Genomic DNA, 26,934 nt, shown 5'->3' on the forward strand with positions numbered 1-26,934 from the left:
AAAATCTCATAGACTTACTTGAATGCTAATACGAGCACTGGTTTCAGCCACTAGAAGAACAGTTGGCAGGGGTAGGGAAGAGAGTCAGGGTTCCTTTTAAAATTTATTCTCAGCATCTTATTTCCCAAACAGAAGGGCCTGAACAAGACTGCTGAAGAACAGAACAAAGCCAGTAAAACTCTATAGAAGGAAAAAATAACCTAGACAAGTTCTCCCAAGCTTTATTCATAATTAGCATCTAGAGATACTTTCTATTAAATCATATACGAAGAGGAGAATTTAGTGTTGATTCTGTACTGTTCTGTTCTGAGTTCTTTGCCTGACAGTCACATTAGCTTTTCTGCCAGTCCGCACGATGATGATAATTCCTTTCTTGGTCAGCTTTGTCGTCTCTTAGGAAATGGTCATTAGAACTCAGAGAGTTTGTGGAATCGACATGCTTTAGACTGCCTGTCGGCCTCGCGGGTGGCACCTCCTCCTCTGTGGTCACGTTGTGCTCAGGGCTGCCATAGTATCTAGGACACGGCTTGTTAAACACACACTTCACAGCAGGGCATCCTCTACGTGACACGGGCCAGACACTTGTGATGGGCCTTGGCCGTGGGGCTGGGTGATATATCATTTGTTGAAATACCTGCACATGCTATAAATTGTAAAGGTATAGAGAACTTTGAGGATTTGGGGGACTTGCCTCTCCCATCCTGTACACTCTTCTCACATATGATCGCCTTAAATGTGCTGTATTGGACATTCATCTCAAGTGATAGTCCCTTTCACGCTCTCCTGAGGCACCACCATGTCTTTCTTGCTCTCAGCCATGCTCTGCTGAATTTATTTGATTTGCTTCTCTCATGAGGCAGGAAGTGGCTGTTAAGGTCAGCATAGCTTTGTCCATGGTCCTCTGCTCCCACTTCCACCTTAGAGATGCATGAAGAGAAAGGAACTTTAGTCTGAAGACCTGAGAGTTAGTTAGGCAGCTGTCTACCCTATGGTTATCTATTTCCCTGCTGTTCCTAAAAGCAAAAATCAAACAGACAAACAAACAAACAAATGGAAAACAAAGCATTTCAGAGTGAAGTATTTTTATAAACCTATTAAAATGTTAAATGACTAGGCGATGGGAATGATGAATAAATGCTTGACCTCTGGGTTCCTGATAGGTGAGATGCCAGGAATGAGAGAGAGCTTTCAAATGGTTCTCCAGTTACTTTTTGTTCAAAGGGACTTTTCTTCCTCGAACAAGTGGAGATTTTAATAGGAGCCTTGTGGGCCTTTTAGTTGCCGGTTTGCAATGGAGCATTTGTCTTCATCTTTCTAAGTGATACTGTCAGAGCAGCTAGAGAGACTTAGACCTGCAGTTCTCCTGAGGGGTTCAGTGCCCCCTTTGTGGGTGAGTCTTTGGATTAAGAGCTTTAGTCTGGGGAGTTTTTCAAGCCACAGGAGTTCAAATTCCCTTTCACCTGTGGGATTCTGAAGTTTGGGGTGATCTTTGTAACGTGTGGGGTGTGGAATTTTAGAAGTTAAAGAAAAGACTTAGAATTTTTTTGTGCCCAACATATACATGAATGGGTCATACCCACAAAACTCTTCTTGTCTTTCTTCGACTGTCCTATGAGTACTTGAAGACTTAGATCTTCCTGAGGGTGATGCCATTTAAACTTGCTTTGCTATGGCAGTCTTTTAGAAATATTTTTCAGTTACAGTTGACATTCAGTGTTAGTTTCAGGTGGACAGCATAGTGATCACACATTTACATAACTTACACAGTGATGCTCCGTGGTGAGTCTAGTACCTGCCGACACCGTACATAGCGTTACAGTGTTTTTTACTGTATTCTCTGGACTGGACTGTACATCCCGTGACTGTTTTGTTAACTGCCAGTCTGTACTTCTTAATCCCGTTACCTTTTCACCCAGCCTCCCAACTCCCCTCCCCTCTGGCAACCGTCAGTCTGTTCTCTGTGTCTATGAGTCTGTTTCTGTTTTGTTCTTTAGATTCCACGTGTAAGTAAAATCATACGGTACTTGTCTCTGAGTTATTTCATTTGGCAGAAGACCCTCTTCGCCCTGTATGCCGTCACGGATGGTTACCGTTTCCTTCCTTTTTATGGCCGAGGAACATTCCCTCGTGCACGTGCACCACAGCTTTTCCGTCCACTCGTCTGCGGATGGACGCTCGGGCTGCTTCCGCATCTTGACTGTTGTAAATAACACTGCAGTGTACATAAGGGTGCATATATTCTCTCAAAGTAGTGTTTTGGGTTTTGGGTTTTTTTTTGGTATATACCCAGAAGTGAAATCATTGGATCATAGGCAGTTCTGTTTTTAATTTTTTGAAGAACCTCCATGCCGTTTTCCACAGCGTCTGCACCAATCCGTATTCCCACTGACAGTGCGCAGGGTTCCCTTTTCTGCACATCCTCGCCTACACTTGTCGTTTGTTGATTTGTTGACGATGGCCATTCTCACAGGTGTGAGGTGGTATCTCAGTGTGGTGTGGATTCGTATTTCTCTGATGATTAGTTACATTGAGCATCTTTTCATATGTCTTTTGGGCCATCTATATTTCCTCTTTGGAGAAGTGTCTATTTTGCTCCCTGCCCCCTTTTAATTGGGTTGTTTGCTTTTTTGGTGTCGAGGTGTATGAGTTCTTTATCAGTTTCTGATATTAATCCTGTATCAGATGTATCATTGGTGGATATCTTCCCCCACTCAGTAGGCTGTCTTTTCGTTTTGTTGATGGTTTCCTTTTCTGGGCCAAAACTTTTTAGCTTGAGGTAGTCCCATTTGTTTTTCCTTCTGTTTTCCTTGCCCAAGGAGGTATATCAGAAAAAATATTGCTAAAAGAAATTCAACAAGTATTTTTATATCTTTTTTTACTTAAATTTATTTTTTACTTTAACAAAAGCCTTGTAAGACTTAATGTATGCCTTATCAAAGGCAATATCTTTCTTTTCACTAATGATAGGACGAGCAGTAACAGGTGAACCAGCTGGCTTCAGGGACCTTTGTCCGACTCAGCTTCCCCATGAAATCTCGCCCTCCGAACAGTGAGAATCATGAAAATGTGCACACCAGCCTCCCAGATCTTTTAAAAATGTTCTACATTTTCACCTCCTCTTAATTTTCCATGGCAGGAACGTTCAGCCTGTGGTGTCATCCCAAGTTTGAGGATCGCTGCCAGTCAGTGGTGGAGTTCATTAAGAGAGCCATCATGCATTCTAAGAATGGGAAATTTCTCTACTTCTTGAGATCCAGGGTTCCAGGTAAGGCTGTAGTGATTATAAGATTATTTAACTTACTTGGGTATGGCCCAGTGTAGTATCAAAATGCAACGCCCCCCCCCCGCCCCCGAAAAAAAAGCCACACTTACTTAAAGCCTTTTATCCTGGCTTTTATAGCAGTGCTCTTTCTAAAGTCCAGTGGTTAATCCCCTACGCTTATACATTGATCCCTTAACCTGTTGAGGAGGAATCTGCTTCTTTGACCACATGAACGAGGAAACTGACCCTTCCTCTGAAGTCCAGGCGTCATGTGAATATTTGCACCCAGAGATGTCTCCTTGTCCCTGGTCCAGGCGTCTTACACCCACATGTGAAACAGAGGTGAGAGCAGTTGTGTCATTTCCACAGAACCAGGGAGGTAAAGAGAGTGTTCACCAGAAGGGCACTGGTAAGGGTCAGGGATGCTGAATTCATTGGCAGTCTGCTCTGGGTTTTGTCCGTGTCTTACTAAACGTTTTGTTAAAGAGCAGCCATATCCCTACCGGTGTTGAATACAAAAACTCTTCTCCACTTGGGAGAACTACGCTGGGCAGTTCTCATCCTGGCTGGTGTGGTTATACAGTCTTCCTGCCCACTGAGTAGGGAGGTGTCTGTGTAATAGCTACTGAAGTGGGGGTAGGGGTGGTGTGGAGGAATGTGCTTTAAAGTATTGGGAAAAGTATAATGAAAAGCATGTAAATTGAGGCATCTGTAAAATACAAATAGAACTTAAAATGAGAAGGCCATGCTTTCCCATTGAATCAAATTAACATTTTTAAACAAACAGAGTGCCAAGGAATTGCTCTAAAAAGAAGTTGCAGGGAGCCTCAGGCAGAACATCAGGATTGAGCCAGGTTACAGGAATGTGTTTTATAATCTCGAGATTTAAATAAGGCTTGACGGGGTGCGAACTGTGTTAATTCTCACCTCATTTAGTATTTGCCTCAGTGCTGTCAACACAGTTGGGTCTAATGCAGTTGACTTGGTTAGAGGGAAAAGTTAGAATCCCTTTCTTATAGGAATTGACTTTGCTTAGCAATTTTTAAAGTTTGTAGCTTTGGGGAGTATTTATTTAACAAACATTTACTTTGTATCTCAGTATTGAAAGTAAGCCACATTTCTGCCTTCAGAAAGCTCATTGCCTCAAAGGGGAAACAGGCGGGAAGATAAAGGCAGTAGCACAGGTTAAGTCAATACGAGGCATGGCAGTGACCAGCACGGGCAGGCCAGTGCCCCGTGGGCGAGCCAGGGAGACCCTCTCCAAGGGTCCTGGAGTCTGGGGATGTATCTCCTTGTAGAGTATTGATTCGTGGAGTATTGGACCCCTCGAGTATGGCTCATTTGATTCCAAAAGTGTGCCCTGTCTGCAGGAATTTTAACTAAGATTCTTAACATTGTTAATGGCTAGAGATTGTAATAATCGCCATGTGCCGGCTACTTTGTCAGGTTCTTCATTGACATCTCTCTAGGTTCTTTAGCTGACAGGTTGGTCTGTTATTTATGGATAAGACTATTTCCATATTGCCAGTGAGTAAACTGAGGCTGACACTCAAAAGTGAAGTTACTCTAACAGTCACTTAGCTGATCGGTGCTGAAGCCGGGTTCAGCCCCAGCCAACTGCAGATCCTGTGCTTTGTTTACCGCCGGTCTGCTGTGGGAGGAAGGAGCAGTAAGCAAATGGGAGCACTAGAGTTCGCAGAGACACATAAAGAAGACAGGGTTGTGTTTGTTAGTGGAAGGTGTCTTTCTGTGGTGAAGGCTGCAAGTAAGATATCTGTTTGCACTTAAAAGTGTAATCGAGTTGAGAAGGCAGGACAGTGAGTATTTGTCCCTGGACCCAAAGTGACCTCTCTTTGAAGGAATGGGACAGAGAAGGCAAAGCCAGGGTTCTCCTTTACCATTGCTGGCTGCCCTCCTTTGCTGGTCATAAAGGTCTAGGCATTCGGTGAGGCAATCAGAGGCAAGAATTGGTGTGGGGAGAGGGAGTCGCAGCATTTAGGTTGAGCTCTGCCATCCTGTACGAGGGGTTTCAACTTAGCCGATTTGAAAAGGAGACTCTGTTCACATTGGGATGATGATAACTGAGTGCCCATATGGGGCCAGGTATCGTTTCATCTAACCCGTACAGAATCCTTGAAAGCATACTACAGTCTCACTCTCTCTTTCAACAGATTGGAAAACTGAGGTGCAGTTTGTTGCAGAGCTAGGAGTCAAAGTCCGGTTTTCTCTGGCTCAAATCCAGAGTCGGATACACTGGCAGGGCATCCAGACTCGTGTTAAAGGGACACCAGGGGTGATAGGAGTCACAAAGCTAGGCCCATTGGGAAAGTTCTGGATGGTGACAAATAAGGAGCAGAAGAAGGAATTAATTAGAACAAGTAGAATAATTAGCATCTGAGGAAGGGACCCTTGGTAAAAGTGATGGCTCCTGAAGCTGGTTTCTCTTTACCTCTTGTCATCATAGCACCAGAATGTGGTCATAACAAGTTTGCGGTCACCGATTACATTTCATTCTGGTCCGTTTCACAGTGGTAACCTAAGCCCCTCACACCAGGCAGCAGTCTCAAAAAGAGGATGCGATCGGCTTAGCACGTTAGGGAGCATGCCCTTAGTTGGGAGAGTCTTTACCATCTGTGGAGTGCATGAAGATAAAATACTTTGTTTTTTTAATCACACTTTGAATCAGCTCGGAGGAAACCAGTCACTTCCTTTTTGTCATCATTGAGGTTATACTTGTTTGCTCAGTGGTACACCTTCCTTGTACCCCACAGTTTCTCAGTTCAGCACCATTGACATTTTGGGCTAGATAATCCTGGGCTTCAGGGAACAGTTGGTGTGGCAGAAAGACCTACGTCTTCCTGTCTTAGACCCGGAAGAGATTTCTCACCTCTACCCTGGTCCGTGTTGGGGGAAGGAAAAATAATGAAGAAGCTGGTAACTGGATTTGTGCCCAGCACCCCTGGCATGAGGACCAGAGGAAAGTTCCCGATGATCCCTGTTCCCCTCGCCCTTTCCCTTTTAGCTGCGCTGGTGTCTAACCTTGGCTTTGTTTCCATTTTCACCCCTTCTGTTAACAGGCTGTGGATGGGAGAGCTCCAGCCGTTTGCCGCATTAGGGGGCAAACAGTAAATGGTCAGGCCGACACCAGGGAACATCAGAGAATTAACAGGTTTCAAACTGCTATTTGTGTACCTAAGGCTGAAAGTAACACCATAAAAGAGGCAAGAATGTATAGTCATTAAAATTCAAGTAGGCAATCAGATAATTGTATGCTGCTTATTCTGATCTCTTTAGGCACAAGTCCTGTAGTACTGCATCTTTGAGAATAAATAATTAGATCCATAAATTACTTTTATCTCTGAAGCATCATGTTGAATTTAGCAATATTACAGCCAATCCCCAAAAGCTTTCTGTTGGCCATAGGTTTACTCACTAAAGAATATTTTTAAAACATATGAGCAAAAGAGTAATTCAAAGAGGCATTTGGACCCAAAATAGTTTTTGAAGCCACTTGAGTTTAAAAAAAATATATATATATATATATTTTGAAATATATGATGAAATTTTATATATATATATATTAAATTTTATTTATTTTCAGAGAGGGGGAAAGGGAAGGAGAAAGAGAGGGAGAGAAACATCAATGTGTGGTTGCCACTCATATACCCTCTACTGGGGACCTGGCCCACAACCCAGGCATGTGCCCTGACTGGGAATCGAACCAGCGACCCTTTGGTGTTGCAGACTCCATCCCGCAGAGTCTGCGTGGTTTGTGGCTGAAGAGGAGAACAAATGCACAGACCACAGCAGTCCTGTGGAGAAAAAGGGACGCGGTACAGGCATTCTCTTAACATGAGAGTCCTGTGGCCACACTCTCAAGGGCAGAGCGCCCCGACCCTTGCCTGGACAGGCTTTTTTATTGTTTCTCTCGGGTCTTACATCAAAGAAGGATTTATTATCTATTACATAGATGTTGTTGTCTACATTTTAGGCACAAGCAAGGGAACGAAAATAACAAATGTTATTGGGAAAGGTGGCGAGCTGATTAGCTCTGTCCTTGGGAAAATTCACACAGGCTTTGGAAATTACCTTGAAGATAGGCAGTAAACATCTACTGTTTCAGACCAGGGTGAGGGAGTTTTAGCAAGAGCAAGCCATAACAGTCTGGATGCACTTTCTGGGCCTGGTTCCCACGGGGAAACCAGTCCGAGGGTCTGGCTCCTGCCCGCCACTTCGCTCCTGCCGGTTTCCGACGCAGGGCTGAGCCACACGTGCCATTGCCACACAGACCGGTTCCCTGCAGTACACTCTGGTTCATAGGCCGACGCTCAGTCCACTGAGCCACACCAGCCAGGGCAGTTTAAATATATTTAAAAGAGAAATCCATGTTTGAATTCTTGTCTTTTAAATGCTGTGTGAGGAGAGGGCTGATCACACGGGTGGAGTGGGGCTGCCGCGCTGCAAATGTAAGCCTTCGGTTTGAAAGGGCGGAGTGAGCAGGGGAGAACTGGAGGGCCGGAGAGGCCGGCCAGGAGTCGAGGTGCGGTGGGTGTCCTGCAGAAGACCCCTGGGAGGTTCCCAGGCTAAATAAACTCTCCCTCGGACAGCAGGTGTTGGAGGCAGGACAGCCTCGTTGGGTCTGTGCTGTCAGCACGTTCTCTGAGCCCAGTGGGCCTCAGTTTCTGCCTCTGTGAAATGGAGGATGATGGTGATATTTGTCTCAAAAGTATAGATTTGAAGACTAAATGAATTAAATGTTTTTCAGGTAAGCCTGTTTGCTTAGTAGCAGTGTAATATGTATTTCAATTTTTTTTTTTAGATAGTTGTCAACCATCATGAAGAGGCTTTGGGAGGCACTCTGCAAGCTCTAATTTGTTTCTTCTCATGCTTTGAAACAAAATTTTAAAACTTTGAAATCAAACTTAAAAAATAATAGGTGTTTTATTTTTCAACAAATTGTGTCTACAGGATTTCTTTTGCTAGAACAATGGCTGAGGAAAAATTTTTTTCAAAGATTTTGCAACTCAGATTCTTTCGGAGAGCAGTTTGCTTATTTACTTTCCATAACCCCTTTGTGTATTGAGACCAGGGTGCTCTTTGTTCCTTTGAACCTGTGTCAGGGTCCCTGCCGTTCTGCGGGGGCTGGAATTTCCCAGCCCAGAGCCTGCTGCTGATATCGATGAAACATCAGGGTGTGGGGCTCCCACTGGGCCCGGCTGGCATCAGGCCGCAGGCCCTCGTGCACCGAGCAGCACTAATTCTGGCTTGCCCAGGCTACTGTAGTTGCTTTCCTTTCAATAGCATCATCCTCGTCTCGGTTCTCGCACCCAGTCTAAAATTTCAGAAGCAGGAAGGGGGGTTGGGGGTGAGCAATAAGAAGTGGCTAGACCTGCTTGTCCCGGCTGGAAGTACATGGCAGGAGTGATGGGCCTGGAAACTTGGGTCCCGGCTGTTGCCTTCTCCTTATGAGCCTCTCAGTTGGAAGTTGGTGGGAACCCCTCTGAACAGCCTTTCCGAGTCCTCGCCTTCAGGATACTGCTGCGTGGGCCAAGCAAGTATTCCCATTCCTGGCAGGGGCGCCTTCTATTCTCACCCTTCCCTGAGAGCCTCAGGCCTGCGTTTGGCCACTTGGCTCCCAGCGAAGTCTGTAGCTTGGCATTTTTCTTTGGACTGTTCGGAATAGCAAGGCTCTCAGCTGTTAATAGTGATGTTAGGCCCTGACTGGTGTGGCTCAGAGGGTCGGGCATCCTCCTGCAAACCTGATGACATTGCCAGTTCAATTCCCAGTCAGGGTGCATGCTTGGGTTGCAGGCCAGGTCCCCAGTCGGATGGGGTATGCAGAAAGGAAGCAGCCGACTGATGTTTCTGTCGCACATCGATGTTTCTCTCCCCGTCTTTCTCTCTCCCTTTCCCTCTTTCCAAAAAATAAATAAATAAAATCTTTTTTTTTAAAAAGCACGATGCCAGGGAGGCCCTTGGCCGGGAAGAATAGATTCTCTTGAGTGAAATGTGGCCGTGCTGCATCTGCAGGTGGAAGTCAGCAGTCCTTTGGGGAAGAAAGCGCTTGCACAGAACCCGTGGATGAACTGTAAAGAAGCCCATTTCCTTTGCCTGGACTCTCTTCCTAAGGGAAGTTGTAGTTAGCTACATTGTTCCCTCTGAATGTTTCTCTCATTCTTGAAGGACTGCCACCAACTCCAGTCCAGCTGCTCTATCCCGTGTCCCGATTCAGCAACGTCAAATCCCTCCAGCACCTTTGCAGATTCCGAATCCGACAGCTCGTCCGGATAGATCACATCCCGGATCTCCCACTGCCCAAGTACGATGCGGTCTTCAAGGTGGGGGCAGGCGGGAGGGTTGGTTACAGATGTCGGTGAGGCTTGCAAGCCAGTTGCACAGGCAGAGCCTGGCAGTGTTCACAGGCATCCTCCTTTCCCTTCTCCTGTGTCTTGGCACCTACCTCTACAACTGTCACATTGCAGCCAGAAGGGAAGCAGGTGTGTGTGTGTGTGTGCGCGTGTGTCAGCCTCCCTTCTGCAGTCTCTACAACGGATGGAGGGGAGGTGACAGACTATGTAACAAGTGAGAAAATGGGAATTTTGTTAGGGCAGCAGAGTCTTTGGTGTAGTCTCAATCACATAGGGACTGAGAAGAAGGAAGATTGAACGAAGATGGTCTTTTATAATCTATGTGAATGACACTGTGTGCGTATCCCTCTTGTGTTTTTTACAGACCTCTGATCTCCTATATTCGAAAGTTCTACTACTACGATCCTCAGGAAGAGGTGTACCTGTCTCTAAAGGAAGCGCAGCTCATTTCCAAACAGAAGCAAGAGGTGGAACCGTCCACGTAGCGAGGGGCCCCTGCTGGTCACCATCAAGGGTATGAACTTTCTGCCTCTCTGCTCAGCCATGCCTCTTCCTGCGCGGTTGTTATCGTGCATGGGCCTTGTCCCGCCACCCCATGTGTATGCCCCTGACCCAAGCATCTGTCCACAGTTACCACATCTGATGATGGAGTCCCCAAGGGGCACCCCAGTTGGAGAAGAGCAGAGAGACAAGGGAGGCTTAAAGAGTATTTGTGAAGCAACGTGCAGGCTAACCACTGAATATGACGAAGGAGGACACACACACGTAGTCGCTGAGTGTGTGTGGCCTTCTCTCATACTTTGGCTGGTCCCCCTGATGTTGCACAAGTGACACGCAAAGCCAGCAACCGGAGTGGAAGGAAACTTCCTCAAAGGAAGCACAAACGGGCCTTAACTGCAGTAGGCAGGCACTTCGGCGAGAGCTCCACTGTGCCCCGTGGCTGGAATGGGGGATGCGGAAAACAGCTCACTCTTCCCTTTGGAGTCCCATTGGGGCTCTGAAGTCAGTTGTTCAATAGAATAAGTGAATTAACTAAGGAATTCATTTATCTGAGAGGCTATCTTCCCGTTGCCACACTGAGTCTATTTATTTACTTTCCCATAAAATCTTGTGGAATACTGATTTGTGCAGATGGATTGTAATTAGTCTTTTAAATTTCATTAACGTGAACACTGGAAAGTGGAGGCGAGTGAGGAACAGGATTGCCACAGAGCAGTGACTTCAGGAGTGCGGGTCGGTGTGCAGACCTCGCATTCAGGTGCGTGGGTGCAGTGGCGCCCGCCCCATCTTTCCTCGGTGTGGAGTTTCCTCATTAAGCCCTGAATACTTCCGACCTCTCTTCCCTAGTCCCAATCCCCATAAAAAACAAGGAGAAAAAACCACAAGTGCAGCCACCTTAGAGAGGCTTCAGTAGCTCCACCCTCTCTGCTCTCTCCGCAAGGACAGTGACAGTTGGCGTACATGTCCCAGGGGCACGGCTAAGGTGAACCCGCTCTTGTGTCTCCCCCTGACTCCGGAAGCCTTCAGCCCTGTGTTGGCAGAAGGCACAGGAGGGGAGTGCACTAGTAACGGTTAGCCAAGGGAGAAGGAATGAAAAGGAGAGATCAGCAAATGGTAACTCTGGAAGGCTGTGGGGTTTTGGCTTAAAGGATCCTGGGTTGGATGTACAGTATCTTAGATCTTCAATGATATGCAAATTGTATGTCCTCAGAAGTGTCTCCTAGAACATCTAAAAGCCTGAATGTGTAGTAGCATTTCTCCGCTTGGTGGCTTTGTGGTTGAGGTGGGGGTGGGAAGGCAGAAGAGAAACAGGAGGCCCACCTGCCCGACCGCACCCTTGAGGAATAATTGGGGCCCTTTGGTGAGAGCCTGTTCCTGCAGGTGCTGCGCCGGGGTTTGGGGGGGGTGTTACGTATGGCTGGGAGCACCTTCAGAGAAAGGCCCGGGCTGGTGGAGGGTTCCAGACTTCCTCACTCGGGAACAAATGGTGTGACCGGGGAAGTCTGAGGGCGGGAGGGGCCCGATGGCTCAGAGACAGACGTGATGGGTTTTCCAAGGACGAGTGTGAACGCATTCGGTGTGGGCCCGGTGGGGTGGGAGGGGGTCCACAGTGGGTGTGAGTTATAAGGATTTAGATTTTAGTTCAGCTTTAGCAGGACCTTTCTAACAGAGAGGCCCAAAAGCGGAATGGGTTTTCCACAGGAATTGGTGAGCTCGCCATTTCTAAGTTCGTGCAGCAGATAGGTGTCTCTGTGTAGAGTGTGGGCGTGCACTGGGAACGGAGGGCTGAGCTGGTCGCCCAAGCCCCGTCCCACTGAGCCGCCCTTCTCACGGGAGAGACAGCCGGCGAACACGTGACTAGGGCACAGGTCAGTTTCAGTCGCCTGTCCGTGTCATGAGGAAAGTAAAACTAAGTGAAGCTTAGTGATCAGTGGTGGGATGCCACTCTAGTTTAGATGACCAGGGAAGGCTCCTGTGAGGAGGTGGTAACAGTGCAGCCGACTAAAGATCCTGGAGTCAGCCGTGAAAGGACCTGGGAGCAGAGCATTCTGGGTAAAGCTCCTCTAAGTGTAGAGGCCCCGCGGTGGGAAGGAGCACGACACGGTCAGGGACAGGCTGGGCTTAGCCACGTGTTGGCAAAGGACTGAACTGAACTCCCAGGGTCTCTTCTCACTGTGGCCCTGGCCTTGTTGCCTGTGTCAAAGAAGGAGCATCATGCTGTGCTCATCCTCGCTCCTGGCGTAGGCCCTAGGACCTGTTGGGAAAGGGAAGTAACGCTTCGCAAGGGAAAGATCTTTAACGGGTAAAATGTGGTCATTATGACTTCTCGTTGGTCAGACCGACTTGAATTTGGGAGTTCTGAGTGGACCGCTTGGTCTGTTACCTAGACAATTCATGCCAGGGTGTTTGGGGTGTAACAGCTTCAATCAGAAGGTAGAAGCCGCACAGGCCTTTGTGGTTACATATCAACCCTCTTCAATAGCCAGCAGCTGCAGAGACCTACAGCTCCTTCTAGCCGTGTTCTCAAGGGGTCACTCCAGGGCCTCAGCTCCGTTTTTAATCCCTAGAGCAGGTGAGCCTCGGGGAGAAGTGGGGTGGGGAGGAGAGGTGGAAAGTTAAGGGGTAAGGGGAGTGGGAAGAGGAGTTAGGCAGTGTGGCAGGGTACAGTTATTTTAGAACCTTTTCTTGGTGTCCGGGTTGTGGCCTGCTCAGGCCTCCCGACAAAGGCTGCTGCTACAGTGTTCGTGGAAGCGATTGGCCAGCCAGACTCCATTCTCCTTTTGAGCTGCACCCTAGAGGCTGGGCTGTGCTTTCACTCTATTTTGGTTCCACTCTGTTGAGCCACTCTGATTTTTCTCCCCTAGGCATGTGGTTGCCAAGCTCCGGTTTTAAAGAACCAGATGAAGGTGCCGTGAAAAGAGAAGTGAGAAAAAAACAAGAGGAAATGGGAAGGGCTGGGACCCTCTGCGCAGAGACTTGGGTTCCCCTGGCCACCCCGGGCTGGGAAGAAGCACACGACCGTCCTCTCCGAGTGAGCGGGGGCCCCACCTTTCCCAGCCGGCACCTCTGGTGTCCCGGAACTGGGCGAGCTCCCGGAACACTGGAAGAAGTCTCAACACTGTTCCCTTTTCACAAGTTTTGTTTTGGATATTTACATTTCTCGGTGTGGAAAACTCGCCAAGGCAGCTGGGGTTTATGCCCCCTGGATTGGAAGTGGTGTGAAGGGTGAGCAGGTCCAGAGGAGGTGATGGGCTGGGGTGTGGGGGGCGGGTGGGGCATCGCCAGTGCCTAGCCGGTCCCGCAGCTGGTGCCAAAGGCAGGGTGCAGGTTTCACCGTTGACCTTGAAGAAGGGAAGGGAAGGGGTCAGAAGTGCAAATTAAGTGAGAAGTTTCTGAGGGACGAGAATCTGCTTCTCTGTAAGCATGGGTAGCTTCAGTAGGAGCGGGAAGGAGAAGAGGTGGGTGGCCTCAGACTACTGGACAGAAGCTGGCAGATGGCCTCTGCTGGGGGAAGCAGCGACTCCTCGCATCCTTTCCTTTTAAGACTTAGGAATCCGATTTCAGAATCACCTCTCATAGAAGCTGGACTTAGTTTGTTTCATTTAATTTTTAAGCTCTGTGACCTCAAGTTAGTCCCATTCTTCCCCCACCCTCAACCTGTTACCGAGGGTAACTGTCCGTTTTGCTCTGGCCATGGTAGCGTTGCTCCCGCCAGCTGTCGGGGTGGCAGTTTTTCTCGTCACCTGAGCAGTGGCACTCCTACCTTGGGCTGGCAAAGTCAGTGGAATGTGTCCCCAGATTCTAATGGCACAGCATACCCGTGACTTAGGAGTCAGTGCTGCTTACCTCCAGTGTCTGTGAGCTGGGGAGGGAGTGGGCAGAAGGTGTGAGACGAAGCTGTGTGGTTGTGCCCCTCCCAGAGGGGGCTCTCTGGCGTCCCCGCCTTCGTGAGTTGTCCTTAGGTCAGAGTGGAGGAGGGATCGCTTCTCCTGTTACGTGTGTCGTGTGTCACTGTCACCCCACTGCTGGAAGGGCAGCTAGCAAGGGCTTCTGAATTTTCTGTGTTCTTCCTGGCAGCCCAGACATTTTCCTGAGTCAGGTCCTGTTTGCCCTCCTTTCACTGGAATTGTGTCAGATGCTGAGTTCAGAGTCGCCTGTTGTGCAGATGGAAGTGAGGAGGAGGAAGGAAAGCCCCAGTGCTTTTCAATGGCCTTTAATTTTTCCTGAAGCAGGCCATTGTCAAATCATATGAGATTATGAGTTTGCTTTTCTGTAGAATTACTCTGGGGAAAGGTTTGCTATTAAGATGTGAAAATTGAGCCGTTTGGTCTTTATTACTCTTTTGCAGTAAGTGTCCCACTAGACTGCCTCTTCTCTTATGTTTATATCTGCCTCATCTCGTAAGATAAATAATACTGTCAGGCTTGCGGCTTCCTGATGGCTGGGGTGAGGCCTTGGTGTCTTGTGAACTTACAGGACTGCCACGTCGGGCATCATCGGCCTTCTGCCTCACAGCCTGCGTGGGGCGGCCAGTCTTCCTCCTCGCAGCTGACCAGGGAGGAGCTGGCACTGTCACTGGCCTCGGAGCAGGTGGTCCACAAAGTGAGCTGTACGCCGTAAACACAGCCCGCCTCTGGTTTGCCAGGAGGCACCTCTTCTGTCTTTGGCTTCCATGGCATGACCACCATTTCAGATTTTGATCCCAGAAATTGGCTTAACCTGTGAGTCTTGCCTCTTGAGGGAGCAGATTAACTTGCCACTCTGCAGAAAGCGCCACCCCCGCCCCACCCCGCCCCGCCCCGCCGTGGTAGAGCCTGAAGCTGGAATCCGTTGGGATCCTTTGAGTGGCTGATGTGTGGGTACCTGGCATTTTTATTTTTTAACCATTTTTGCTACCCAGAATTTAAAAAATATTTTTAGTGTGTGTTTGCCTGGCTCTGGGGTAGACATTATGGAAATGCTAGAAGCAGAGGACGTGGCGTCTGGCCTTCAGAGGCGTGGAGGTGACGGCCGCACGTGAAGCCTCAGGGGGACGACTCCGTGCGGCAGGGAGCCGGGCCGCCTGGGCAGAAGTGCAGAGTGGGCGAGGTCAGGGTGGGCCAGACGGTGCAGGACAGCTCTGAGGCGGGGCGGCTTTGGGTTGTAGGCAAGGGCAGGGCCATGAGTTGAGGAACACACGAAGCAGAAGCTTTCAGGCAGGAATCCGCACGGTATATACTTAGAGTGCACACCCCCGAGTTGGAGCAGAAGCACTTAGAATCCATTTTCAGTGCGGGGGCCGAGGCTGAAACTTCTGAGTCACTGGGCACATCTGAATGCTGAGGGCTTATGATGGTGAAGTGGAGTCCGAAGCCAGAAGTCAGCCTGGTCCTGCCCATGGCCGAGGACCTCACTGCTCCCAGTGCAGCCTGGGTGAGCGAGGCAGAGCCCCGGGCCCCGGTGGTACCAGGTTTCCATGGGAAAAGTCCTGCACTCGGTACTAATCCAAACCCACTGAGGTGGCCCAACCGCACCCCTGTCCTCCTTGTGTCTCCTGGGAAGGGTGGTGGCTACCTGTGTCCGTGATTTCTCCATGCTTCAGTCACAGCCTGGGCTGCAGCCTGGTTTTTCTCAGCAGCGTGGGCTGCAGGACAGAGTTGTGCAGGGGGAGACAGGCCCCTCGGGGGCTGTGGCGGAGGTGCCAGCCTGGTCACAGAAGAAACGGAGCCGGAGCAGGTAGCCTGTGGTCAGCACTGCCCTTCATCTCCCCTGGCTGGGCCCACCCTCTCTGCTGCCAGTTCTGTGCTGTGCTCTGCTCATTGGGCTGCAGTCTACGTAGGGTACTTACTCCTTCTGGATTATGTTTTAAAGTCACGCACTGGAAAGGGTCCTCACCCCTCACTGACTTCTGAGCTGCGGGCGGATGAAGTTGGTGCCCTCCGTCCTTGCCTGCGTGGCCCTCGCTTGGCTGTGGATGAGCTGCTGTAACTTCCCTCGGGACGGTGTGAACCCCTGTCAGCTGGTGACGACTACTACTACCACTGGCCGTTACTTGAACTTGTGGAGGAGCACAGGAGTAAGGAGGGGAGGAGCTTTGACATAGGGGCCGGGTAAATGGGGGACAGCCGGGAGTTCGGGGCCATGGGCCGTGACCTGGGCTCGTGGACAGCCTGTGCCTCGAGGTGGTGAATGCACAGTCACCGAAACGTGATCCGGGGCCTGCAGCCACCGGCCTCCTGTGAAGACTGGCATGCCGGGGAGCTCTCTGCCCGGTCGATAGGCCTCCACCTCCTTTCCCCCTTTTCACGTAGCTGGTTGTGTGGTCCCTATTAAAGTTGGAGATGATGTTGAGAGAGCTACAGGCCCCCTACAGTGCACACCCAAGAAGAACCAGGGAACAGGGAGGGTGGTTAGTGGGCCCAGATCCGGGTGTGAGAGACGAGTGCAGCTGGATGCCCTGGGGGCCAGCCCCTTCAGGCCTCACCCCAGAGCCCCAAGGAAAGCAAGGCCTGCTAGGAGCCCTCAGGGCTCAGCAGGGGGTGGGGGTGGGGGGAACTTTCACCGTGGGTTCCTTCTGTCCCGGCCCTGCCGCTTCTCCTGTGGCCGAGGGCCCTGAGGTAGGTCGGGGGCCTGGCCGCCCGGGTGGAGCGCCGTGGCTGCTGGAGGGCGGGCGGGAGTCGTGTGCGCCCCTGTGCACGCGTCTTCGCTCGCTGAAGTCTTACCGCCAGTTGGGTGTGGAGAGCATCTCCACTGGGGGACACTTGCCATTTGTTTTCCACTTTTAGAAGAATGACATGCCCCCTGTCCCTAAGGGAGGAGCTGTTGAGTTAGACATTTTCCCTATGGGAATCCTCTTGGTTGTGTCTGTGGGAAAGGGGGGGCGGATAAATGATTTTTATCTCTTAATTGTCAACACAGCTGTTCTCACACTGAATTTGTGCTATTGCATACATGTAGCCATCTTTCTTTTCACTGCAGCAGTGTTTATCAGTAGTTCAAAATGATTTATTTACTCCTGGGGAGTAAAACCTTTTTTATTAAAAAAGAAAAAGAAAAAAAATAAAAGTGTGACCCCCCCTTCCCCCCATGATCGCTATGGGATTATTGGGCCGCAAAGCTCAAGAAGGCAGAGACAAGTCCGCCAGTCTCCACGTCTGTCCCGGTTCGGCGTGGGAGCCTTCTGGCTTGGCGCAGGATGACGGGAGGCCTGGAGGAGGCGCAGAGCAAAGCCGGGGAGGAGTGCGGCGGGCTGGACCGCGGAGACGGAGACACTGGGGGCTCAGGTGCTGCAGTTAGGAAAATAGAATAGTTAATTGTATTTCAAATATTGGCTCTAATCTGCCAGGGAAAGATCTGTCTTTACATGCAGATTCACGTTGTCTTTGCCCTTTTCACCCCTTCCTGACCTTCCTGGTAGGTGCTGTCGGTTTCTTGCTGTTCCCTTCCCGTCCTTGCTGCCCCTTCTCCACCCCTTCGCAGTCCCATCTACCTCCCGGAAAGCCAGTCCTGCATGCCGAGTCCGCCACGCGCCTTCTCACCCGCTTCATCTCACTTAGAGGGTACCTGGAACTGCTCCCCCACCATGCCAGGAGGCATCAAGGGGCAGGCGACAAGCAGCCAGCCACAGTGGGAGGACACGAATGTCTGGTTGCAGCTGGACTGCGATCGTAGTTGCTCCTGGGGACAGAGTGCAAGGCGAGCTCAGGACACTCTCGACCGGACCCAGGATACTCACATACCGCACAGCTCTGCTCGGAACTGCGTCCTAAGCCCCCTGCCCAGCTCAGGTCGAGTGGGATGGCTGGCCTGACTGACCCTGGTGCTCCCCTGAACAGGGACCTGCCCCTCAGTTAGGCCCGGGACCTCTTGCAAGGGACAAGCATAACCCAGGCACCACTCTGGGTGGGCCGGGCACTGGAGCGCCCGTGCCGGTGCTGCCCGTGGCACAGCCACTGCTGTACATTTCTTGGTTGTTTTTCAGACACACGAGAGGGGTGTCGCTCTGGGCTCAGGTGGCTGCCCAGAGGGGAGCCACACCCCCGGCAACCACTTCTGTCCTTCAGGCCCCCCCTCCCCACCGCCCTCCAAGCCAAAGCGTGGCCTGGCTTTTACCTTCCCATTTAGTTTTCCTCCTCTCCCCTCCCTTTTTGTGCTTAATTTATTAAAATAGTTACTGTATAATTTATTTTCATAAACTATAAAAAATTACTAAATGGTTAAAATAGACTTGCAGGCCAATCTTAAATGGGGTGGGAGGGCCTGAGGGTGGGGTGGGGAAAGATGTTTTGATATAAACAAAACAGATGCACTTTGGGTGTGTTTTGGTATTTTTCTGGGGCTAGCGGGGCGGGCATTGGGAGGTCCCTGTAGACTAGTTCCAGAGCGGGGTGTCTGTACATATTGTATCCATAGGCATGTTTGACTCGTGCAGAGGGGCACTCGTGGCCGCCACAGGTCCCGTTCGGAACCCCCGTGCCAGTCCCGGTTTTTGTAAGTGTCCGTGCGGGAGACCTTTGGCCCTTGTGTTTGTATCTCCTTTTTATGATCGCTGTACTGACTCATGTCTTTTTGGGGAGGGGTGAAAAGAGATTTGAAATAAAAATGTTTAGAAATTACTTCACGTTCTCTAGTGTGTGTTTTCTGGTCCCTTCCCCCCTTTTCGTAGGACTCCTCACACCACACCCCTTGGGCCAGGTGACCCCGCTCCTAGGCACTGGGGACCCCTGTGTCCTGTGTCATCAGCACAGCCAGAGGTGCGGAAACACTCCCGAGTCTGCTGGCCGCCGCCCAAAGCTACCTTCTTCTTCCTTAGGAAGTGCCGAGTGTGGGGGGCGGGGGCGAGTGGGGGGGGCGGGGGTCCCGGAGAGCTCTCTGGGACCCAGCGCCTGAGCCTGTGGGCCTTGGTGAAGCGGTGGCCCGGGGCTCTGCTTACGGGGGGGAGGGAGGGCTTACTTATCTCAGAACAGTCATCCCTAGCGTTGGCCGAAGCAGGCACCCAGGCTTTCGTGAGTCCAGCCTGCATCCCTCTGCCCTTCCAGCCCATTCCCTCTCGAGCTGTGTGCTCCTGGAGAGGGAAAGGCCAAGCATGTTTCTCTGACAACTGCCTGTACGTGGAGCACTCACGCACTCCCTCTTCCCCTTGCCACCCAGTCCTTTCCCAGGGTCCCCGCTAAGAGGGCCCGTACACCACGCCAGCCCATTGTGGGTCTCGTTTTGATTTTCACGTTCTGTGCATCCTCAGTGTGGGGAGCATGCCGGGTCTAGTCAAACCAGAGTCCTCAGGAGTTGCATCTCCCAGGGACCCACCGGAAGTGCTCACGGGAGATGGGGGGGGGGGTCTGGGAGTTCCTGGTCCCCAGTCAGCTCGTTCTGGAGTCCCAGGCCTGCAGCAGGGTGAAGCAGTTGTTTATCCGCATGACAGCATTAACTCCTGGGTCAAGTTTTCTTCCCTTTTGCAAGAAAAGGTGCTCCGAGCCATGAATTGTGAACAGCATTACAAGGGAAAATGCTCACCTCAGAACCAGTGACTGAGATGCTCTAGTGACCGCCAAGACACAGTCTGGCAGCCACAGGGACACCTTGCCCAGGCTGTCAGTCACGGGTGTCAGCGTGCATCCCTTTGAAAGCGGAGACCGAGGTTTTCATTACTTCACATTGGCGTCGTGTTAGTGAGGGTTGGTTGGTTTGGAAAGAGAGGTGCTAGTCCCCTCTGACCTGGGTCATAGAGCCATGGAAGGAAAGGCATTCTTTTGGAGACAGCCCCACATTAAACCACCACCTCCCCGCTCTTCCCTCCCCAAACCTGAAACCACCTGCGTCATCGCCTGTGTTCTCCCCTCAACCGCCACTTGAATTCTCCCAGAGGCTGCTCCATCTCAGTGCTTGCTCGTTGTGCCTCACTTTCTTGAATCCTATTATCAACACATGGCAGACAGTCCTGGCCAGGTAGCTCAGTTGGTTAGAGCGCTGTTCCCATACACCGATGTTGTGGGTTCGATCCCCGGTCAGGGTGCATACAAGAATCAACTGATTGAAAACAAATAGGTGGAACAACAAGTTGATATTTCTTCCCCTCTCTAAAAAATGACATTTTAAAAAGCACTTGGCAGATAGTTCCCTTTCCCATTCCTTTGTGTGTCCCCCTGAGGGAGGAGGAGATGAGAGGGAGGAAGTGAATTTTGTCTCTCTCGGTTCCTTCCAGCCCCTCCCGGTGTGAACGTCAAGTGCATAAGGATGCCCCAGTACTATTTGTGCTGCTCAGGTTCTGAAGGCCAGCCACTCCCCCCCCGCGCCCGCCCCCACATGCTCCGCCAAAGGCACAGGAGTTGGTTCTAGCCCCGATGAGGCACTAGCTGAACGGTTCCCTAATGAGGCCCCTTCCCAAGACGCTTTCAAGAGGAATTTGGACCGCCCCGTTATCCCACACACCAACCCCACTGAAGCTGTGGTTTCACCGCGTGCCCCTCCCCGACGGCCGCGTCCTAGTTTGGGCGGTCTCCCCTCTTCATCCTGACAGTTTCCCAGCTGGTCTTCCCAGTTCCCCTCCAGTCCCTCCCAAGCAATGGTGTGCTCAGGTCACTTCCTTAGCTTACTATCTTCAGTGCCTTCCAACCTAGAACAGGAAATCTTGACTCTTCAACCTGGCATTCAAGGCTGTTTCTCCTCCCCGACCACACAAACTGCACTCCAGTCACGTCGCCTGACCCCGAGTACTCAGATGGTGACACCCCCTTCTCCTGCCACTCCACCATCCCTTGACACCAGCCCCTCCACCTGTTGCCCTCTTTACCTGCGAACCTCCTGCCCGTTCTTCAAGGTTCTGCTCCCAGGTCACCTCCGGGATGTTCACCCGTCACTCCCAGCCCAACAGATGCTCTTCCCTCTATCCAGACACACGTCAAGCTGCTGGCTCGACTACGAGGGACCGTGCCCATGTCCCGGTCAGCTCCCTCCCGGCCCCAGACCTGGCATCGTTGAATAGATGCGCCAAGATGGTGGGTGAAGAGATATGAGATCACCCCCTTTCCTAGGAGTGCTGCTGGGCTTCCTTGGTCTCCAGTCAGCCAGCCTTGAACCTGGATTTTCACCTTTCACCCAGGACGACATGATGGTATGGGGCGGAGCCACTGGATGTCAGTCTGCAGAATTCTTTCAAGGGATTGACGTTTTGGTGGTTGGAGCGACGTTTTGGTGGTTGGAGTGATGTTTTGGTGGTTGGTGGTGCCATGGACCACTTCCTCTTGGTGCCAAGGGCACCAGGGAGAATGACATTGCTGTCATTGTCCTTTGGGTGGAAGGTGCTGCTGCTATAGGATCAGCAAGCTTTGTCCGGTGACCAGAGGTCACACCCAAACCCCACCCTTCTTCACATCCTGAGCTTCTCATCTCTTCTCATCCCTCGGCGGGAGGTCAAGGCCTGGCTTTGCCCCCATGCCTGAGAAACTTGGCTTTGTTTCTGGGCCTTTTCTCTGCAGATCAAGGGGTGACGGGACAGGCAGGGGAACAAGAGAGGCTAGCTGGGCTTATACTGGGAGAGAAGAATATGGGTTGGAAGGTGATGGCTGAGCTCGGGGTGGGTCGGCAGTCTTGGAGTGGGACAGGAGAATCTAGCAGCTGCTGTCCTGTGTGAGGAGTTGGTAGAGTTAATGAAGGTTTCAGGGCCCTGGCCACGGGGCTCAGTTGGCCAGAGCCACGGACGGGAGGCAGCCAGTCGACATTTCTGTTTTACACTGATGTTTCTCTCTCCCCCATTGTCTCTCAAAAAAACAATCAATGAAAACATGTCTTCAGGTGTAGATTAAAAAAAAAAAATTCTAGCTCTGTGTGGCATAGCTCAGTGGATTGAGCGCGGGCTGCGAACCAAAGTGTCGCAGGTTCGATTCCCAATCAGGGCACATGCCTGGGTTGCAGGCCACAGCCCCCAGCAACCGCGCATTGATGTTTCTCTCTCTCTCTCTTTCTCCCTCCCTTCCGTCTCTAAAAATAAATAAATAAAATCTTTAAAAAAAATTCTGGGACTTTCTCTGTGCATTGGGTGTTACCTCCTGGCACCCCTTCCCCGCAGCTGCCACCCTCCTCCTCGCCCTGGTGTTGGTGCAGGAAACGACAACAGAGATTGATATCTCATTCTTCTGGACATGGGCATATGTGTTTTTAAAAAATTAACTAACGTTTTAATTCTCATCCAGCCTGACTGGGGACCGAATCACAACCTGGGCACGTGCCCTGACGGGGAATCAAACCTGCAACCTTTCTGTTTATGGGACGATGCTCCAATCAACTGAGCCACACTGGCCAGGGCAGACATATGTCTTTGAATGGGACACCATACGTAGAAGTGACTGCGGGCCCAGCTTGGGACGTGTTAAACCCTTACTGCACCTGGAGAGTGGGCTCTGGGTCTCGTTCCTCCCCTGCTCTGGCCCCCATCCCACAACCCGGCACTGGGCCAGCACACCAAGAGATGTGCCTGCGTTTGCTGGATACAGTGGGGCAGGTCAAAGACGGGGGGGGCGGTGTGCGGGCTAGGGAGGAAGGCGGCAGTAGGGGAGGGTCCTGTGGGTGGAATAACCTTTGGCCCTGAACTGGGGGGCAACCATATGGCATAGGAACTCTCATCCCTCCCCTCCTTCTAACAGGAAGTAGTACTGGTGAGGGGATGACCCGAACGCCACGTGGAGTCTGGAAGGGAGGCAGCAGGGAAGGGTGCGGTGGTCTCAGCCAGGACAGGGGTTTCGTGAGCCTGAAGCACAGGAACAATCTTTTCAAACCTCGCACTCACCCCTAGACTAAGACGCCCTCCTACCTCTCCAGGACTGGGGTAACAGTGGGAGTGGAGAGGGTGGCGGACAACACTCAGATGCGTCTGATGGGTCCTTCGTCTCCTGCCCGCCCTACACCCACTGTTAACACTCCGAGGGAAGGAGACCCCACCCGGCATTTGCAGGTCCGGGTTTGAGCACTGGCTCCACCCCTGGCAAGTGGTGTGATCTTGGGCACTCTATTAATATTAACGCTTTCTCCGTCTGTCTCCTCGTGAAAAGAGGGGCAGCATTTTTATTTACCTCGTGTGTGAATGAAATACCCGGCACTTCTTCAAGCACTCGGTACTGTCCGCCATGAACACGGCTTATTACCATTATCAGCAGCATTTGCAGGCAAAGAACTGGGAGCTTTTGCCTTCCCAGAGGCAGAGGAAAAATGAAAAACCTTCGAAGCTTTTCAGGCTGCAGAGGTGGGTGGGCTGGAGGGAAGGGAGGGAAAAAGAGGTGGCTCAGGGCAGGGCTGCCCGGCGGGTGGGAAGAGACGGGGCGGGGTGCATTGTTGGGCTTTTTCTGCCACCTAGTGGTCTCCTCCGGGATAGGCCACCCCACTGTCCCCTCTGGCCTGGTGGTGATGGGGAGACGCTGGTCTCAAACATTCCACAGTATCTCTAGTCCTCTTCTGCAGTCCCCCTTCAATGCCGTGTCCCTTTGGGGACCCTGGCCCATGGCACATCCTCCACATGACCCTAGTGGGGAGGACAAGTCCCCTTTCTCCTGGCAGAGGGAGGCTTTTTTCCTCTTAGCTCCCAGGCAGAGTGGGGAGCTAAGGCAGACACCCCAAGAGCTATTGGAGGCTACCTCGGGTCTACCCTCAACCCCACTGGCTTGATGACTACTAATGGTTATTCTTTTTTATTTTTTAATCCTCACGTGAAGATATGCTTAATGGTTCTAGAGAGAGGAGAAGGGAGAGAAACATCAGTGTGAGAGAGAAATATCGATCAGTTGCCTCTCATACGTGGTAACCCACCTGGGGACTGAACTCACAACCTAGGCGTGTGCCCTGACTGGGAATCGAACCTGTGACCTTTCTGTTTATGGGACAACATGTCAAGCAACTGAGCCACATCGACCAGGGCTATTAATGATATTCTTGCCCCAGAGAGATGCCAGGGTCTCCTGGCACTGGGAGCCCAGACCTGTCTCCATGCCTGCCCTGGGTTTTACGTAATTCTATAAATACTTAATATCTTGCACAGGCCCTGGGTTACGGTTGTCCTGAGCCTTCCCCTCCCACCTTCCCCAGAGGATTTCGCTCTTCATCTTTGGGAGGAGAGGAAGATGGGACAGAGAAGTGCAGCCCAAGGTTTGGGGCTGAAGGGCCCAGCTGGGGCCTCTGAGTCAACTTGGCGTCTGGGTCTCCGGTTGTCCCCCTCCCCTGTGGGGCGGTGCCCTTCCCCCTGGGGCGGCTGCCTGGAGTGATGTCCTGGTTGCATCATGTCTGACTCCAGCTGTGACTTTTCCTTTTGGGGAGGGGGTCTGGCCCCAGTCCCTCAGGAGCAGGCCAGGAGCCACATACTGGGCTGGGTATTCGGGGTCAGGCATCCACAGGCCCCCGGTGTCTGCCCCGCTGCCCACCGCCCTCCCACCCTGGATGCCCACGTTTCCTCTAGGCCCCCAGCCGCGCCAGGCCAGGATTGCATCATTCTTGGCTTTGTGTGCAGAGCAGCAGGTGGAGGGGCAGGGCCCGCTGCCTGCCACTCTCCTTCCCCCTCCTCCCCTTCCACTCCCTCCCGGTCCATCCCCCTCCTCTCTCCTCTCTCAAGCCCATGGCACCCAGGAATTGTCTGTCTTACCTCAAGGCTGTCAGCTCCCTTCCCACCTTCCCCCGCCCCCCAGGGAGCCCCAGAGGGCACAGGTCACAGAGGCAAAGGGAAGGAAGCTAGGGGCTGGGGTCCACACCAGGCGAAAAACTGCCCTTCCTCACCTCTGCTCCCCACTCGGCGGAAAGGCAGGTCCCGCCCCCAAAAGGGACGCCTGATTGTAGCCAGAATTGTGGCCCCCAGAATTGGGGGACAGCAAGATCAGAAATTGTTGCCCGCTAAACTACAGATAATACTAATCGACAAAAGATGAATTAATTCAGCTCTCTGTGGAAAGTGCTTCTATTGAGTATTTATGTGTGTGGTCCGAGGACCAAGCATTTATCTCCTACTCACACCTCATTCGATCTTTCACCAGCCCTGTGGGCGGGGGCCATCATCACCTTGGTTATGTGTGAGGACGCTGGGGCTCAGGGAAGGGACCGCACCACCTGTCTACTCAGTGGCAGACCCGAGGTTTGAATCTGGGCTTGTCTCCCTCCGGCGTGACTCGAAGTCTCTCAAACAATGCTGACCAGTCTGGGATATTTTTTTTTTACCCCCTAAAAGAAGGTTTTTGCCCAAAGATACTCATCAAGAGACAAGACTGCCCACCCTGGCCGGGTGGTTCAGTTGGTTGGAGCGTTGTCTCTGTGCACCTGAGGGGTTGCGGGTTCCATCCCCCGGTGGGCACATCCCTGGGGTTGGGGTTCGATCCCCAGGTGGGGCACATACTGGAGGGAGGCCACTGATTCCCTCTATCTGATCAGTGTTTCTCTCTCCCTCCCTCTTTTCCTCCCTCCTTTCCTCTCTCTCTCAAATCAGTCAAAACACATCCTCGGGTGAGGAAAAGAAATTTAAAGAGAGAGGCACAGAGAGAGCAAGAGAGACAAGACTGTCCTCTTACGCTTATGAAGGAAATAAGATACATATCAAATGGCCTGGGCTGAGCCCTGCCCCCACGCCCTCCTGCTGCCCCTCTGAGGCGCTGCTGTGGCTGAAGGTTCTGGCCTCGGTGGGTGCACAAAAAGGAAACAAAGAGCAGGAGCTTGCGGGCGATCCAGACCGCCAGGGGAGTCCAGTGGGCTGCACTCGAAGACCCCGCAGGCTGGGGCAGAGACCGTGGACAGTACCGTCCCTTCCTTTCACAGGGACTCTCTGCTTGGGGAGTTCCTGCAGCAGAGGGTGTGCTGCGAAAACAGCTCTGGGCTTTGGCAGCCCAGCCACCATGACTTTGGCCGGCAGGAGTCTAGTCCACGGGGCCAGCTCAACATCTCTGGGGGCTGACGATTCTCAGCCTTGCAAAGCCCAGCTCCGGACCTTAGGTCCGGCCAGGCGGCAGCTGCTTCAGAAGCCCAGCATGGGCAGCTGCTGCCACCTAGGCTGCCTCCTCCCTCTTGTTTTCATTTCCCAGTGGCTGCTTCAGCTCTGAAAGAAAACCAGAGGGAAACCAACTGGGAAGAATGGAGCCTGCCTTCCACAGCCACCATGGTCGGAGAGACGTGCTTGCTGGCTGGCACTCTTCTCTGTCTCCTGTCTCTTTAGCCCAGGACAGACTCCGTCTGAAGGGACAAAGGGCCTCATTGACCCTATAGCCTTGTGACCCCACCCAAGTCTGCCCTCCCCTCCCCGGGCAGCCAGCAGGGCACTCACTCGGGGAGCAGACAGGGGCCATGAGGCCGCAGAGAGGGCACGGCAGGGAAGCCAAGAGAGGCTGCAGCCAGCTGGGCTGGGAAGACTGGGAGCGCATGGGCAGTGCCCACCAGATCCCCGCAAGGAGGGGCGGCCAGGGGCGCAGGGCTGCCAGTCCTCCTGGCTGCAGTCCCAGGAGCAAAGCAGCAAATAAGGCGCAGGGCCCGAGCATGGGAGGGCTGGGGGAGCCCAACCTCAGCCCCAAACGGGGCTGCCTGGGAGCTCAGGGCCTCTCTGGCCTGCATTCCTGCCTTCCTGCCCCCAGCATGTCCCCCACACCCAGCCCATAAAGCCCCCTTTGTCCAGGCCCACTGAGGATCTTAACTCTCCCATCTCAGCTTCCTGCCCCCTGCCCCCTCACCCTCTGGTGCCTAACGAAGAGGCCAGGGTACAGCAAGAAGTGGTGAGACCCCCTTCAGTGGGTGCTGGCCTGGGGGGGTTGGGCAGTCGGCCCCTGAATACGGATGCCCCCACGCACTACCTATCTCAGGGCAGAGGAATTCCCA

The 26,934-nt window shown here is 52.0% G+C and overlaps 1 protein-coding gene across 5 annotated transcripts in view; it reads left to right on the forward strand.

Moving 5' to 3' along the window:
• The window catches only part of SOCS7 (suppressor of cytokine signaling 7), a 31,274-nt gene extending 12,549 nt beyond the window's left edge, over positions 1–18,725 (forward strand). For 2 of the 5 annotated variants that reach the window (XM_045837383.1, XM_045837387.1), the window contains 5 exons: positions 3,137–3,265; positions 9,446–9,581; positions 9,995–10,144; positions 12,996–13,356; positions 15,982–18,725. In XM_045837383.1, coding sequence (XP_045693339.1) covers positions 3,137–3,265; positions 9,446–9,581; positions 9,995–10,115 — 386 coding nt within the window. In that variant the 3' untranslated portion in view covers positions 10,116–10,144; positions 12,996–13,356; positions 15,982–18,725. The remainder of the gene's footprint in view (positions 1–3,136; positions 3,266–9,445; positions 9,582–9,994; positions 10,145–12,995; positions 13,357–15,981) is intronic. The other 3 variants (XM_045837384.1, XM_045837385.1, XM_045837386.1) reach the window with 3 other exon arrangements.
• Positions 18,726–26,934: the final 8,209 nt, after the last annotated feature.

Source organism: Phyllostomus hastatus, unplaced genomic scaffold (genome assembly GCF_019186645.2).
Source record: "Phyllostomus hastatus isolate PE091 unplaced genomic scaffold, TTU_PhHast_1.1 phas_contig_210, whole genome shotgun sequence".
Taxonomy (NCBI): Eukaryota; Metazoa; Chordata; class Mammalia; order Chiroptera; family Phyllostomidae; genus Phyllostomus; species Phyllostomus hastatus.